Raw genomic sequence first — 17,713 nt, 5'->3', positions numbered from 1 at the left:
AATGAAATCCACACATTCTACATTGTAAATGTTAAGTTCACTGTTCCACGGAATTTAATTTCAAGTAGGTCAAAGTTTGATCCCTCCAGCACGCAAATTCTAATGTCGCATACCAGGTAAAACCTTTTGCAAATACGTTTTATCATATTGATCATCGTGGGTGCTAGGTAATGTACGAATGTTAAGTCATCACAAGAAAATGGAAAATATATAAATAGCGTGTTTGTGGCTGCAGGTAAATAATATCTTCGTTAGTTTTGGTTATTTTTCGCCTTCTGCCTGCTCAAGTAGCCACAAATTCTTCTCTCCCGTTTATTTTTTTTCTGTATAACTAAAAAGCCTTCCAAATTTGTTTTATTATAAATTTGAATTTCGAATAACCTTAATATTTATTTGCAAAGTTTGTAAAATATTTAAAAAGCGCTTTTTGGTGTAATTTGTCCTTTTTTTTTAAATTACTTGTAAAAAGTATATAAATTTGGGATGTTTATCCCTTTCAAAAATAAAATAAGCATCATTTTCACTATTTCTTGGCCAATGTTTTTTTCCTTTGAAGGTCGGCAGTTTATAAACGATGAACGTTAGAAATGCCAAGGACAAAATGTGTGCCTTTGGAAACATAATGAAGTAATCACGAAATTTAATAGAGAAGTTAAAGAAATTACATGTCTAGGCTAACACTCTTCAAATGGGTCGTCAAGATAACTTGGCAGCCGGGAGTAGTGGCTCACTCCTGTAATCCCAGGCGTCCGGGAGGCAGAGTTTGTGGATGGCCGTGTGAGGACGACCACCAATCCCCCAACGGGTGGTCAGAATACTTCCGCCACGGGTGTCCCCACCCCTGTCCCCACGTATCCCCCCCCGTTGGCGTGGCCGTTACACATATCTCGCCCTGATTAATCAGATGGACGAGAGGACTGTATTGTCCCACACGTTACAATCGAATAAAAAAAAAAGATAACTTGGCAGTTCTCTCAAAGCATTCTAAATAAGATTTGGCACTGCTTAACATTTTTCATAATGAACCTTAGAACCTTTTTTACCAAGTTTATTAATAAATAACTTCCACCTTTTTGATAAAATAATGTTCCAATTTATTATCAAAATTAATTTATTTTAATTTGAATTTAGTTAATATTTGATATTAGTAAGTTATTACAAGTACTTATCGGCCAATTACAGCTTAAACATAAGGTCAAATATCCAACCATTACGAATATTAAAAGTAACGACCTAGAAGGCAAAATGAACCCAATGACATATTTCGCTAAGTTCGGACTGGATCGAAACCACGTCGTCCTAATGTTGTATTATCTATATTGAAGATATTTATTGAATTAATGTTCGATTTACGTATTTAGGCAATAAACTATTACGGAATTGCAATGTTTATAGTTCTTGAGTTCGGTTTTGCTCAACAAAGGGATCACGTCGAGACAGGGAAGCATTACTCGTACAGGTCCATGAACGAGGAAAGCGCCTTCCGGAATTGCACGCGACTTGGAATGTCCTTCAGGTGCTCCTTCTTTCCAAGAATTTATTTTTATTTTTTTATCAGTTCTTGAGTTCGGTTTTGCTCAACAAAGGGTTCAAAACCCATCACGTCGAGACAGGGAAGCATTACTCTTCCATCTGATTTATCAGGGGTGAGATTTTGTAAAGGCCACTCCAACGGGGGAATACTTGGGGATAGGGACACCCGTGGCGGAAGTAAGACAACCACCCTTGGGGGATTGGTGGTCGTCCTCACATGGCCAGTCACATTTTCTGCCTCCCATACGCTGGGAATTACGGGACTACGCCACTAGTCCCGGCATGGGTGCTTGCTCGTAGCGTCGTAGGCATACGTCATAACTAAGCCACGTCTTGAAACGGCCGCCACTAAATTAATTTCACGTCGCAGATCACGAAGCAAAACGCCACACGATCCTACGAAATAGTCACGTGACCGCCATGAGCGTCTTAATGTCATGGCCGACCAATACGCGTTACCACGGCAACGAATACAAGCCACACCCAGCACGAGCAAGATACGAAATTTGACGATATTTAGCGTTGTTCTAAATCGCCCTCACGCTCGAAAGAAAATTTCTTCGCCCTAAAAAATTCAAATCAGCCCGGTATATCATTGGTTCCCTATAACTGACGTCTTCCATCTGTCCAAGGCACCACCTTAGGCCTAAATCATCAAGCGACTTCTAAAGCCATTAATTCATTAATCATGATTCTCCCTAAGCATTAAAAAATGCATCCTTGGTCGTTCTAGTTGACAAAATAGAAATGTTTGCCATTTCTATGCCTTGAAGGTTGCAGGAGATTTATTTTTATTTATGTCTGTTGAATTTTTTAGTTTTACATCTAAATGTATCGATTTGAAGCTATCGAAATTTTCCGTAGTCACTTTGGTGTGGAGGTTTTGGGTACTAGCATAAGTAACATAATACCTCTAAGTATGACACTTGTAGCCTTGCTCATACATTTTTGCTTACTAAATCCTTTCTTCACCAAAGATAAATCAGTAAAATGACTAACAACTCTGTAGCCTTGAAGCTTAACCCTCTTTGTGATTTGAATTTTTCTGTTGGTTATCGAAAAGAAGTCAAGAGTTCAGCCAATCATATAGTGTTCCAAAAAAAATCGTCACATTAAGCCTAAAAATAGCGGTATTCAAAATCGCGCACCACATTCCCGGAATATAACCAAAAGTGACATAATTTCCAAAAGTGTGTCAATGAATGTTACGAGCGAAATACAAGTTGGGAGGGGAGAAGGGAAAGTATGCCTTGGGGAGGGTAGGAAGTTAAAACCAACAAATAACGCCTTGTAGTGAGGAACGGAGGAACTAAGTAGCACTGGTCAAAGTTAGTGTATTTTTTTTGTGGAGATGCTATCGCCATCTACCTACGATATAATACAATAGACTAAAAAATAATCCAGAAAGGCGGCAATAAATCGTCTTTTATGTGGTCGATCTCGAGTCGAGCATTCATTAAACCTTTAGCATGTCACTTTTGATATAACGCTATTAAGTAAAAAATTTGGCGTCACTGTGAAGAAATAGTGTAGTAAAAAAATTTCCTAAGGTCATACTTAGAGATATTATGTTACTTATGGTACTAGTGGCAACGTTTTGCTTGATGCTCTGTTACAATTGAATGGAGTAGTGTACGATATAAGGTGGATACTTTACGCTGTTTCGGGGATTTCGGATTAGGGTAAGAAGAGTAACCATATGACGTCACTTTACTTCGATTTTACGGTGGCGAATAGTTCGAGTAGGTGTAAATTAAAGTTTTCCCAAAATGGCTGCTTGGAGCCATTTTACCAGATGAGTTCTGGATAAGCAGACGATTTTATCAGTTTACTCTCTTTAACTCCTGCTGTTGAGGATTAGTAAAAAGTGTAGCCCCAGTACTCTGACCTTGACGAATAGTTAACGGTGTAAAATAATTATCTCCACCAGAACAAGCGAATAAATAAAATATCTTCAAGGTAATCGCCAAGAAGTAATATTTCCGAGAGCCAGGACCTGCAAGTTATGGTTTATTTAGTGCTTGTTGAAATAATGTAAACTTTTCACCTGTAAACAGAACGTCGTGTTTTTGCTAAGCCTTAATATGTCAAAAAAAAAAGCTACCTGGTTAAAAAAGAATACTTGTTGCATACCGTACAGGTGAAAAGTTTTCATTATTTCAGCAAGCACTATATTAACAGTGACTTGCAGGTCCTAGCTCTCGGAAATATTACTTCTTGGCAATTTCCTTGAAGATTTTTTATTGAAGCGCCTATTGAGTGTAAAAGGTGTACTCCTTTGGTTCCAGAACAAGCGAAAAGTATCCACTTACCGTGTTGCAATATTGACTTGTGCTATAGGCTTCGTGCGTAGTTTAAATTTTGGTCATAAGTACTGCCGCCTACCGACCGAGTTTTGAATTGAATATATGTAAGCTGTCTGCTCGTTCAAAATTCTTTCTGCGCAACCGCTGAAAGTTCAACCGAAAAACCTAGAAATTTAAAAGTCGTCTGCTATTTCTTAACATATTTAGTTGACGGATATTAAGGCAGATGGCGCTACATTTCCTAAGCTCGAACCCTATCGAGGGTGCGGGGAGCGGAAATGGCGCAATTGTTAGGGCATGAAATAAACATGATACTTTTGAAGACGTTAAGGATAAGGCTGCATAATCACTTGTTTTATGACGCGAGGAAGTATGCCCTAGTCACGTGTCAGAAAGGGAGGAGCTATCTGAAATTCTAAACAGCGTTGTCAGACGTATGATAATTATCGTATACGTCGATAATTTCGAGATAATTTTTAGGATGTACGATTTTTTCAATGGCGTACTATATACTACGCATTTTTCGATAATTCAGCTCACGCGTACGATAATGTACGATAATTTTTTTAATGGCTGAAATCAGTTAAGTTATCAACTAATCATTTATACAGGTATATGCTTTATGATTTTTCTAATCGCTTTTTGGAAATTCCTCATAAGGGGAGTTTCTTAAACTATTGTATCGTGAAAATGATTTATTACTTACAAGGAGAGTACCCGAGGTGTTTATTGCCGATTTTGTTCAAAGTCGGGCGTAGTAGACCTATATGAAATATGAAATTTCCCATTCGATTTGCTATGGCAACCGAAAATGTTTTTGATCACTTAAAACAATAAAATCTCCATTTAAAAAAGCATGGGATTTTCTCGGTTTCACAGGGTCCTAGCTACGAAAATTTTGAAAATCACGAAATGTGTAAATTTCATCAATTTTGGGTTAATTGAAACATTTTTAGGGTAAATTTGTAAAAAATTTTGGGTAAAATAAGGAAAAAATCTTATTTTGGTTGTAAGTGGTCAAAAACATTTTCGGTTGCCATGGCAAATCGAATGGGTAGTGCAACGTCTCCTTTTGGGAAATTTCATATCTCATATAGGTCTACATTACGGCCGACTTTGAACTAAATCGGCAACAAACACCTCGGGTACTCTCCTTGTTAGTACCATAAGTTTATAAAATAGTTACCTAAGGGTGACACTCCCTATTATTTAAATGCAAAAGTTTTACTGAGAGCTATTCACAAGAAAGACTGCATTACGGGCTTCGTCGCGGTTCTGCGTCCACTTGCTCCCGCGTCACATGTAGCCTTTGACAGAGCCTCGCTAGGGGGAGATTTTCTTCTTGTGATGACGTCACTTCGTTAGTAGCTCTCAGTAAAATATTCCCCAAAGTGACCAACTTATGGAACAATATTATAGACTTATTTTATTACATATTTCTACGCAATGTTATTTTAACCTTTTACCTGGTTAGGAAAAGTAGTACGCGCGTTAAACTTTGAGCCGTGATACGGTGTACACATCCGCTGTTTAGCGGAAATGGCCTAGATACATACTTATCTCGTAAGAGGTTTCTTATATACTTGTGGTGTAACCAACGAAATGAAAAACGCCAAAAATTGAAATGTCCTTTATTATAATTACAGATTTCAACCTATATTATTCTATGGTACATATTAAATTTTAACCAATACCAGTCCGCGTTATAATTTCTTTTATAATATCATTTAAAATAACCTATCGATGTTTTCAACATTTATAAAACATTTTTTTTATATATAAATATTGCGCGACTTCACAAAAATTTCGATAAATGTACCTTAAAACTAAACTAGTTAAGGGATTCAAATATTATACAGGTTAAGCCGGAGCTAGATAACTAGTAAGGAGAACGTGTAGGAAAACAGTCTGCGCGAAATAATTCAACGACTACAATCCTACACGTTCTCCCTACGAGTTTTCTAGCTCGAGCTTAACCTCGAAATTACGGGGGTCGTGTTACACTTTTCATTTTGCGCCAGTATACTTTGTATTCTATTGGAGAACCTATTTTAACTATTGGTATCACAGCGCGAAGAAATTGTAGAATGAACTGCGGTTAACTTGAGTTCGTTTTCACTATATTGTTACAACATAACAAGTACATTAACTGTATATATTTACATGTTTAACATTATCGGTAAAATAATACGTTTTTAGGTCGGGTTCCAAAGAACTATAAGCGCTTCAATAAAATACATTTGGCTATTCTCTAGAAAGTAATACATAGCAAGCTTGTGTTAGGTCCAGTGGCGTAGGAACGGTTGGGTACAATGTACCCCTCTTCAAATTTGAAAGGGTCGCCAAATTGGTTTCAAATGTAAATTATAATTTTGAACGTTATTTAAAGAAGATTTACCAGCCAAATGTACATTTAGACAGCTTTTGTTGTAATATTTTCTAATATGTCTAAACGATAAAAAAGTTCTTCGTGTGCTCTACTTTATAATCATGTCGATTGTTAGCTATACTTAAGTGTATAAGTTTTAGCATATGTAATACAATTTATCATAAGTATACCATAAAAGAATTTCTTTAATGAAACCTTGTTCACGGGATATGACGTAAATTCCGTCACTTCCAAATGCATCATCAACTTTTTAGAAGGGAAACGGAAGTTAGTGAAGCGGTTTTTGAAAACTCACAGAATTTCTCGGGCGCTTCTAACTTTAACAATCTATAGTTAAGCTTGCGATCACGTGATTTCGTTTCCATGGTAACCTGTTCAATAGCGCAAGGATTATTATATTTTTTGCATTTTTGGGTCCGCTTATTGTACGTTCCGTGTGAAACAAGGTCTCATTGAAATTTTTCTATGGAAATGTTATACAGAGGCATACTTATGAGTGATTATGTTACGTATGGCTTTAGTTACTGTTTCTTTTCTGCATAAATCAAAACTCATCCATCACAACTACAGTATTTGAAGAAAAAATTGCCAAATAAAATATTTTCAGTGTAATTTAAAAGTATATTGTAATTAGTCACCGGATGAAAAGTAAAATATATTATAAATTATTTTTCTTATTTTTATAACGTTTAAGGGGTCGCCATATTCAATATTCAAACTGTACACCCCCTTAATCGAAAACGTTCAAACGCGTTTGGTTAGAACACGGCCAACTTTGATTTCTCGCGCATCTCTCGCGCTACAGCGGCCATCTCATTCGTTGACGTTTCTGTGTTAACCTATGAGCAAAAGATGTGTATGACGTCAGCGCCCCTAGCGAATAATTATTTTTAGTATAGTTTTTACATTGAAGACAATATAACCACCGAGCGTGGCGCTGAACTCCTACACATTATAGTACAGTTTATAGGGGGAAAATCCTTGCTCGCGGAATTTCGATGAATGTGTTGGCCGTAGTAGCGCGAGCAGCGCGTGATCAAAGTTGGCCGTGGTTAGAACTAATCGATAATTTTGCATCCACACAAAAAAATTACCTTAGGCCTAACCAAGATTTTTGCGTCGACAAAAAATTGCGTTAGGCCTAACCGAAATTTTTTCAGTCAACGCCGTTGCCCTTTTGAAAAATTAAACCAGCCGTATTAAGGGCAAAATGAATTTCGAACCTATTTGACTTATTTTGACTCGAATATGGATTGTAGTTGGCTTCTTTGGCTAGCCGGACGAATCTGGTTACCGACCAACCGGATTTTTTTATTGAAGCGCTTATTTAAAAGGGTTATGGGTATAACAGCTCGGTTTACATTTCTTCTTTGAGTCCTCTACTAAGGCTGAGATCTACTAAAATAATTCGTATCACATATGAGTTACTTAAAACTAAAATCAAATTAACGAGATCGTTACTTATATCAACATTTAACTTATAATACTTTCTATATACATAATGGTAACGTAAGTTATTCAATCTTAACCATCTGGTTTCGTAATATTTATAGCACCCCTCGTTAGTTTTTCATCTCGCGCTTTAACGTAAGACTTAAATGAGAGTAAACGCCGTAGACTTTTATCCGTTACCGTCATATTGCTGACAAAAACTGTACAAGCTTAGCTTTTTAATTAGCACGGAACCAGCGCAGTTGTATAAAACTCCGCCCTACTCTAAACAGAACTAATACATTTAAACTCTCCGTATAATTAAACTTGATAACGTAAAACGTTTAACAAAATTCAACATTATCTACTTTGATATGTATCATTCCGTTTTTGGAGAAACTTATTTGGTAACATTTGAGTGTATTTCACATAACAGTGCGAATCGGAAAGGAGTAACACTGAAGACCATACATTTTCAACGAAAACATTGTTTCTGTAAACTTTAATTTTAGTGACGTCTTTGTGGCTTTAATACGATGGGCTCAATTTCTGTACAAGCGTCCGTTCCCCGGTTTAGTTTTTCTTGAACGACACCCTTTTCTCGGTAGTAACGGTGGGCCCACCCATGCCCTTTAGGAAGGCCTCTATGGCCCCACCTAGCAACATGGCGTTGACGTCAGTACCGTCGTCCCATTGGACTTTGGCAGCTTCGTGGGGTCGCTCGTCGTCAGTACTCTTCTCTTCAGTCGTGTCCGTAGAACTCAAGGACACAGTTTCTTCCAAGAGACTCTTCTTAATTTCGACGAATTTGTTTTCCTCCTCGACGTTGGCGATGTCCTCTTGGCTGGGGAGTTCCTCTATCCGAACGGGGCTGGTTTTGGACAAGGGACTCCTGTTGGTGGGACTGTTCGCTTTCGACAGACTGAGGGTAGCGTGGTCCTTCAGCTCGAAGTTCTTCTCCAAGGAAGATCTTCTCGAAGTATCTTGGCTGCTGCTGTTGGAGTCGGCCGAGTCGCTGTCGACGCCTTTTTTGGGCTCGAAGGAAGCCGAGCGCGTCACCCTGAGCGGCGTCCGCCTCGATTTGGGCGATACTTGCACCGATTTTTGTTTGGAAGCCACCTTGTTGATCAACGAAATCAAGTCTTCTCGTTTGCAGACGATCCCCTCGTCTTCGCTCTTCTTTCTGGGCGGCGTCAAACTGCCCTGGAATTCCGCCAAAGATTCGCGCCTTTTGTCCGGTTCTCTGTCCACTTTGATGAGCACCTCTTTCGGATTGGTTCCGGCGGAGACAGTGGCCAGGTTGCCGATCAGAGCGTTTCCCGAAGAACTCTTTCTTCTCAAGGAACTGAGTCTCGCCTTGAAGGTCGCCTTGGCTTCGGACTTGGCGCTTTCGGACGCGGGTGCCGGCGCGTCTTCGCCGCCGGGTATGGATAGCTTCTTGATACCCTTGAGGAGGTCGGCGGAGGTCATGGTACGACTGAAGAACTTGGAAGATTTCCACGGCGTCTTGGTCGATTTGGATTGCGAGCTCTTACCGAGTAACGAAGAGCCTCCCGGTTCACTGGTCGTGGCCCTCAGGATGTTGGAAGACGTTGGCGGGTTGCTCAAGTCCAAGAGGCGACTCGTGGTTTCCCGACGCAACAGTTTCCCCGGACCTCTCTTCGGAGCGTTCGACGTGGTGGTCGTCGTCGTCGTGGTGGTGGTAGTTGCGGAGGACTTTTCTTCGGTCGTTACCAGCGCCATGGCTCGCCTGGGATTGTTGACTCTGGAACCGTCGTGCGACGTGAAACGCGCTGGCAACTCCCCGATTCGGCACACTCTCTTCTGGTCCGTCGTCATGACCGCTTTCACTCCTCTGCCGCGTGTTCGCCGAAGAATGGACTTAAGTTCTACCTGGAAAGGAAAGGCAACGTCAGTTTCAACCTTTGTCGAAGATTTACTAATATTTCCTAATAACGAATCTTATACTCAATCTCTTTCGAAATAAAAAACCATATTTATCCAGTGTCGTCGCAATCTAACCCTACTTATCTCGACGAAGACTAATGATATCGCGTGACTGTAAATCAACTAAAATACACCTTACGAGAAATGTCCAAAAATCCCTGTACAAACTGTAGCATATAACGTCTACACTACACTGCAAACAGTGCCAGTTCCATCTTTATCCCTGAAGGAAACGCGAAAATAGACACGCTATTTTTCTCTATCTGTCCGCAACACGAGATCCGTTATATACCCAGTTGCCTCCGATTCGGAAATGAAAGAATTGCTATTGGCAGGCTCCTTTTTCCCCGCGTCAGGATAGGAGCCCAGGGACTACATTGAGCGAAAGGAGGAAATAGAAACACACCACCATATTCTCCCTCTCTCTCTCTCCTATTCCAACTCTGTCTCTTCCATACTCTCTATAGTCCATCGATCCCTTCAAACTCTTTGCTCTACATCCCTTTCTATAGCCTAGTTCCCACTTGACGAAATATTTCGACGAATTAAAGGGGAACGGCCAAGCTTTTCCAAATATGGCCTTATTTCCGTATCAAAAGATTAACAAGACGTTCAATATACTAACACGTACCCTTTTTTGTCTTGAAAAAAAATAGCTTTTAGCCCAAAAAGTTGAAACGAAAAATAACGCCGGGTGTTTGGGTTTGAATTTTCACCGCCATCTTAGGGGCTGCCGCCAGCGCCCCTAACCCCGTATGAGCGATTTGCGAACTATCCTAACTTTTAAAATCGCGCAATTTAGGCTTAAGTCTCTTATAACTGGAACGCACCGCGCGTGCGAAACAAATTTTTTGCGTCTTCAGCAGCGCGCGCTTTTACGTTGTTTTTCTGTCTCACCGACTTCTCAAAAGATGTCCCGAAATTTCTTTATTTTATTAAAAATTAACCACTCTTAAATTTTTTGATGCGGTTTTCGCCATAAATTTTAGGGCTATCTAACTGGTTAAAGCTTGACCGTTCCCCTTTAATGGGTCAGTAAAAATAATTAAAACGACAATTAAATTGAGGAAAAAATTAAATTAAAAAAGCAGTAGTTATTTATCTTTAAAAATAAATGAAGTAAGCAGATTTTAAAAAAGCAGTTATAAACCGCAATTAAGGCAGTTTGACTTATCAGGGGCATATTTTTTATTTTACATAATCAAGCAGTTATGGTTTTTTTTATAAACAAAACATATACATTTTACATTACCGGTTAGTTATGCTAGCATATTATTCAGATTCGGACGAGTCGGTGACTGATAATGATGAGGTCGTGGTACTGGAAAGAAAGCGTAGCGAAAAACAACGCGATTTTTTAATCGCTAGGGGGTAAGTTCTCATTTGGCACGAATATTTAAAAACGCTAAGCCTAATATCGCTAGAATTTCAACAAAATAAATTTAATTTTACTTAATATCTTATTGGTTTATACAATATATGATACTTTTTTCTACAAAAATCAAAGACGTTTTTCGATTAGAGATATATTTCTAAAAAACAGGGCTATTTCAATAACCGTATTCGTGAAATGAGGAATTTTTCAAGTGAGTAATTTTAAATAAACAATGTTTGACAGATTAAGAAATTTTAATTTTATTTGCTTCGTAAGTTCTTTCGAATAAGTCCAGAACAATACGGTGTATTACTAAATCTAGTGAGAAATAAGATTGAGAAGAAAAATAGCAAATTTTATAAAAGCTGTGCCGTCAGAAACCTTCTCTGATTGGCTGAAATTTTATTTCGCTAAGACGCCAGCGAATTTGAAAATTTTCGCCAATTTTATTCGTGCGCGTCAATTTACAGCGCGAAAACTGCTTTTTTCGCCAAGTGGGAACTAGGCTATAAATCCTTCCTCTCTAAATTCTACACCTTTTCCGTAGGCTTCCTTTTTACTTAGGATGTTTTATATCTTTATGGAACTCTAGATTATCGCGTTTCCCCTTTGAAATATGCTCACGGATTATCGAGGGATTTTTATACACTAAGGAAATGGGAGAAAAGTTCATTTTCGTCTGGAAGACCTTCCCTTTCAACTTCCACCTCTTCAAACAAAATTTACATATTCAAACTTTGCCGCAAGTTTTTCATTTTTCTTTCTTATTTAAAAGTGTTTTTGTTGGCCACGTCTTGCAAGGAAAAAAAACCCGGTTTAAGCGATCGAATAATTTAAGCGAATTAATTATTGATTTCCAAAAACACTGAATAAATTATCTATTAATGGTAGGATCGATTACGATGAAAAATCGATAATGAGAAGAGAATGATCTATTTGAAGGTCGAAATAATCGATAAAAATGAAAATGTTAAAATTGAAATCGGATAAGCGACGGATTAAATTTATCGATTAAAATCGGGGAAAATGTCGATTAAAAATTAGTACCGTAAAAAATTGAGTTAATTTTGTTCGTGATCGATTATGGGTTAATTATAGGGCTGCGCGAATACTCGAACATTTATTTATTTATTTATTTATTTCACTAATAGGAACTTGGCCTACTCTACATCATAGAGTACTCGGCCTTTTTTAAGGTCGAGTACTTGAACTCGACCTCGAATAAGTAATTAGAGAATACTCGTCAATTACCAAGTACCAAAAACTACATATTCGGGTACCCGATTACTCGAATAAGCTGCTCTCTAAACTCGTCGAGTATTTATATTTTCTATCCTCGTTGCTTCAAAGTTTAAAGAATGGTTTTTACCACTTTTTGGGGGGCAATAAACGGTACCTACAAAGTTGCGGAAACTGTGGTTCATTTAAATTAAAGGAATATTTTCAGCATTGAAAGTTACTTTATACTCCTTTTAAATTTTATTTCATAATTACTTGAATAAAAACCGCTCCTAATCAAGTACTCGATAACCCGACTCGTTAAAAATATTACTCTTGAGGTTTTTTTTAGCTACTCGACTCGAATAAGTTTCCCCTTAATCCAGTACTCGATTACTCGAGTCGACTTCGATATAACTCGACTCGAATACTCGATTAAAAAAAATTGATACTCGATAACCGACTCGATCGCCTAAAACCCCTAATCGCACAGCCATAGTTAATCGATCGATCTAAAAAAATCGGGTTACGACTTACGAGTTAATCGAAAAACCCCTCGAATACGGTTAATAAAAATATATAATCGATATGCGCAACAAATTATTCGTGATAATCGAACAGGTGGACAGTAAGTTATCGGAAAAATAAATCCTTATTTATTTCCAAAAATAAACGCGTTAGTGCGGAACAATGAAACTCTCTTTTCGTTGGAACTAATAACAATAAAGACGCTTTTCAATAAATAGGTTTTTTCCCCGGAAGTGTCGCCCTCTGGTGTCGTCTTCCATTCTCATTGCATTTCGCACACCATCGCGATACATGCGCGCTTAGTTTCTATACGCCGCGAGCAAATATATTGGGCGTAATCATTGCTCCCAGAGCCGTCGTAATCTCCGCTCTCCCCCCTTCCCCTTTATTAATGGGATTTCCCGTCACCGGTTACCATGACAACGGGGCTCTTTTCCCGCGCAAGTAGCACGTTCGCTTTTGCACAAGCCATTTTTATTTCGTGGGGGATTTAGCTTTAGTATACGCCGGCTTTCCTCTTTAATGTCCCGATTCTCAGGAGGGCCCTGCGCGGGGGGCTATCAAGATCTTATTTCGCCCCCCCCCGATGATGATCCCTTGGGGTCAAAATTGCCTCTTTTCTTCACTTCAATGGATGTCTTCGGTTATTCCCAGAAACACCTGGTAATTAATTATTCGCGTGTGTTCGTCTACTGAAGTTAATTTAATTAACTTCGTGGCGTACACAGACTTGAAGACTCGTTATCGTTCACCTCCGGGTGAAAGCCCTCATTACGTGCAAGCCAGTTTTGTGTACTACTACGTTGACGTAGCTCGTCCCTAAACACCAGCGCGCCAACCCGGAGCTGACTTCTGATTCAATTCCGTTTATTTTTAAATACCTCTTTAAAAAAATATTTGCTTTTATTTTTTATTTTATAATTTAATACTTTGTCAAGACCATGAACCAAGAATCTAAGGGGACTCACGGTTCCCGATATATTGAAAAGGTAGGCGTGGTAAATCAGCCCCTTTGAAGCGCCTCAAGAATTCTGTTCAACGATCAGTACTAGCATCTTAATTAGTGGGGGCTTAGGCGACAGTATACGTGCGAGAAAGTTAGGCTGGGCTTACCCGAGGTGGTTATCACCGATTTTGTTGAAACTCGGGGGTTAAGTAGACCTTATGGTAGTATGAAAATTTGCAAAGGGAAAAGTTGCAATGGACTTTTGTTTTCCTATGGCAACCTAAAATGTTTTGACCTCTCCATTTAAAAAGCATAGCATTTTCTCGGTTACCCAAATTTTGTTAAAATTTAATCAAAATTGATAAATTTTACCCAAAATAGGTCAAATTTATCTTTTCGGTTAAGTTTTGAAAATATAATTTTTTTAAGTAATTAAGTACAATGTGAAACCGAGAAAATCCCATGCTTTTTTAAATGGAGAATTTTTGTTTTGAGAGATTAAAAACATTTTCGGTTGCCATGGGAAAACTAAAGCCCATTGCAACTTTTCCCTTTGGCAATTTTCATACATGGGTTTGTTTTTACACCCAATCCGTCAGGGATTTGTGTGTACTGAGCCCATTTAAATTAATTTTTTAGACAAACCGAATTTTTCGAGTTACCTGGTTTTGGAAATGAGCTAGCGAAACGCGAACACGTTCATTTAAATTAAAGGGCAACGCAAGTGGTCATGCAGGGGGGGAACTATGTTTTCTTCAACAAGCCGTAAGTAGGTTTTCCAAGGATGATTTTATACAGCGCGAAAGCCTTATTCTCCTTGGTGTAGCCACGTGGCGCAATTTCGCTCTCATTCGCGAATTTTTCGATTTTCTTCGCTGAGTTAGCTCGCAATCAACGAACCCAGGAATTTAGGCCTAGCTTAATTTATTTATTATGGAGAAAAGAACCGGGTTAGTTTCCGAGAGTTGGACTTTGATATTTTCGATTTAACAATGTTTTGGAATAAAATTATTTGTGAATTGAATATTTTTAATAATGGAAGTTGAAACATTAGGCCTTGGACGCGGTAAATCTCTGCCGCTAGCCTCACATTGGATTAAGAAAAAGCAACACCACACACACTCCTATATCCCGTCTCCCTTAACAATTTCCCTATCATTATACCCCGACAGAATATTTATCTTTTTTTATTACATTTATTTTGTAGAAGTTTAGGATCCGATTTGTCGCCTTGTCGGTAAGCACGGAGACTTCACTTTCCTCGGCCATTTTCGCGACTAAAGAATGCATGGATTTTGCGTCAAAACCGCGAGAGGCGCATTTATACAAAATAAATTCGGCAAATATGGTTCTGCTTTTTTTACAGAGGGAAAGGCTATGGCAGATAGCGCATGCGCAGTCGTTCTTTTTATCTATAAGATAATTTACCCCCCCTGCATGGTCACTTGCGTTGCCCTTTAATTTTTAGACAAACCGAATTTTTCGAGTTACCTGGTTTTGATTAACTTGTTTTTCTCCGATTCCAAACATTTATAACGGGCTACCGAGGGCAAGCCATATGCTTTCGATTGACATATTCTAGACCGAATAGTTCTTTCTATAAAGTAACGTGACCTTCTTGTTTAAATGTGGCTCTTACGTCACAGTCTCTTACTTTTACAAGCCTACGAGCACGCGCTGCAGTCGCCAGAGAAATATAACTTTTACAAGCGCGCGTGCAAATCGCTCGTGCGAAGAATATTCTAATAAAGCTGGGTCTTGTGACGTAAGAGCAACATTTTAACAAGTTGGACACGACCAATTTTTATTTTATAAAATCAACTAATGTTGAAAAGTTATGCGGAATACGGCAGCGGCGGCATCGGCTACACTGTACGTGGGCTCAGTACACACAAATCCCTGACGGATTGGGTGTAAAAACCCATGTAATCGGCACGTGATCAAAACATTTTCAGTTCCATATTTTTAACGCTAGAGGCTCTAATTTTTTTTGGGTATCGTGTCAATTGTACGTTACTCTCCACTTAAGTAACAGCATAAGTAACATAATAACATAAGTATGACACTGAATGTTTTTGGATAATGATATTCTTTGTATCGCCAAGTTGTTTTCACACTCGACGCAAAAATCGTGACGTAAAGTTGGTTGTCAGCCCAATCCGGCATATTTTCGGTCGAGTGAGCATGCAGCAAACTTGAAGATAGAGGCAGTCCGGGAGTCATTGACTCTCAAAACAAATACTGGAACCCTCTAAATAAATCATTCATAGAGGGTTTGAGGGGTCAACAAAACCCCCAATTTAAATGAAATACGTTTATAGAAAATTTAAAATTAAATTTTAATAGAAGCCCATAATAAGAGAAGCCTCTAACTCGCTATACCGCCCACGTAAAACTTTTGAAACGTCTTGTTTTCGACACGAAGCAAAGAAGAAATTAACACCGCCTAGGACTAGTGAATCTAATGAGCGCTATATTTAGTCTTTGCAGCGAAAATGTAGTTTAAATCTTTAAACGCGAGCAAGGCTTAAAGGGGAACGGTCAAGCTTTAACCAGTTAGATAGCCCTATAGCCCATTAAAAACTAAAATTTATGGCGAAAACCGCATCAAAAAATATTGAGTGGTTAATTTTTAATAAAATAAAGAAATTTCGGGAAATCGAAAAGCGCGCGTCCGCCGCGACACCTGGTGAGAAATCGGTGAGACAGAAAAACAATGTAAAAGCGCGATTTTAAAAGTTAGGATAGTTCGCAAATCGCTCATACGGGGTTAGGGGCGCTGGCGGCAGCCCCTAAGATGGCGGAGAAAAGTCAAACCCAAACACCTGGCGTTATTTTTCGTTTCAACTTTTTAGGCCAAAAACTATTTTTTCAAGACAAAAAAAGGTACGTGTTAGTATATTGAACGTCTTGTTGATCTTTTGATACGGAAATAAGGCCATATTTGGAAAAGCTTGGCCGTTTCCCTTTAAGGGGAGCCGATGGTCCGAATCACCCCGCCAAATATATCACCATTTGCGGATAAGAATTGATACCCGGCATTAAAGTAGAGAGATTATGTTTATGCTCAGTGACGTAGCCGGGATTTTGATTCCCGGGGAGTTGGGGCCATTATTGACTAAAATATATTGATTCCCAATTTAAGGCTTAAGCGATACGCTTTTTAAGAATTTTAATGTATCTAACAAGGAGACATCCCGAGGTGTTTCTCCCCGATTTTTTTCAAACTCGGGGGTTAAGTAGACCTCCATCATCCATGTACCTTGAAAACTAATAAAGGGAAAAGTTTCAATGGCCATTGGTTTTGCCATGGCAAACCAAAAATGTTTTTCACAACTCAAGTTTAAACTTTCTCTACGTAAAGTAGCATGGGAAGATCACGGATTGTAACATTTTCCAAAAATTAAAATTTTGTCAAAACAATTAGGTAAAATTGATAAAATTCGGTAAAATCAAAAAAAATTGGTAAAATTGATATAATTCGGTAAAATCAATAAAATTTGGTAAAATCAATAAAAATGTGTAAAATCAATAAAATATCGGTCAAATCGTAAGGGTTTACAATCCGTGAATTCACCATGCTATTTTACGGAGAGAAAGCTTAAATTTGAGTTGTGAAAAACATTTTTGGTTGCCATGGCAAAACGAATGGCTATTGAAACTTTTCCCTTTAGGAGCTTTCAAGATACACGAAGGTCTACTTAACCCCCGAGTTTTAAATAAATTGGGGAGAAACACCTCTGAAGAAACATATTTTAAGGGGGAAGAATACAGTAAAAGCCTCTTTTTCGTTCAACCTGAAAGTTTCTGTTTTAACAATTACATAATTGAATTATATTTTTCTTATTAGGCTGAACCTTCCTCTAGTGTTTAAAATAGTTTTGATAATTCTAATATTAATAGTTAACGAGATATAAGATCCTAACTAAAGGGTAGTTTGGGCGCTTGTCCAACTTGATTAGCTCCGTGGGTCCGAATTTTAAGGTAATAACTTAATTACTTTTAAATTAAAAATTGTAAAAATTATTTTAGTCACTAAA

At 38.4% G+C, this 17,713-nt stretch overlaps 1 protein-coding gene across 5 annotated transcripts in view; it reads right to left on the bottom strand.

The window, feature by feature from the left end:
- Nucleotides 1-5,551: 5,551 nt before the first annotated feature.
- Nucleotides 5,552-17,713, bottom strand: part of LOC149926448 (uncharacterized) — an 88,625-nt gene continuing 76,463 nt past the window's right edge. Inside the window, exons 1-2 of one of the 5 annotated variants that reach the window (XM_090158922.1) lie at nt 9,741-9,929; nt 5,553-9,552 (exon numbers count right to left, since the gene is read on the bottom strand). In XM_090158922.1, the coding sequence (XP_090015048.1) occupies nt 8,233-9,552; nt 9,741-9,782 (1,362 nt within the window). In that variant the 5' untranslated portion in view covers nt 9,783-9,929 and the 3' untranslated portion in view covers nt 5,553-8,232. Of the gene's footprint in view, nt 9,553-9,681; nt 9,930-10,012; nt 10,150-17,713 lie in introns of those variants that run through there. The other 4 variants (XM_090158921.1, XM_090158924.1, XM_090158923.1 and 1 more) reach the window with 4 other exon arrangements.

The sequence above is a fragment of the Leiobunum rupestre genome, chromosome 9 (genome assembly GCF_980474605.1).
Source record: "Leiobunum rupestre chromosome 9, qqLeiRupe1.1.hap1, whole genome shotgun sequence".
NCBI classification, from domain to species: Eukaryota; Metazoa; Arthropoda; class Arachnida; order Opiliones; family Sclerosomatidae; genus Leiobunum; species Leiobunum rupestre.
Note: the sequence above shows the minus strand (reverse complement) of the source record. Positions and strands in the feature narration are given on the sequence as shown.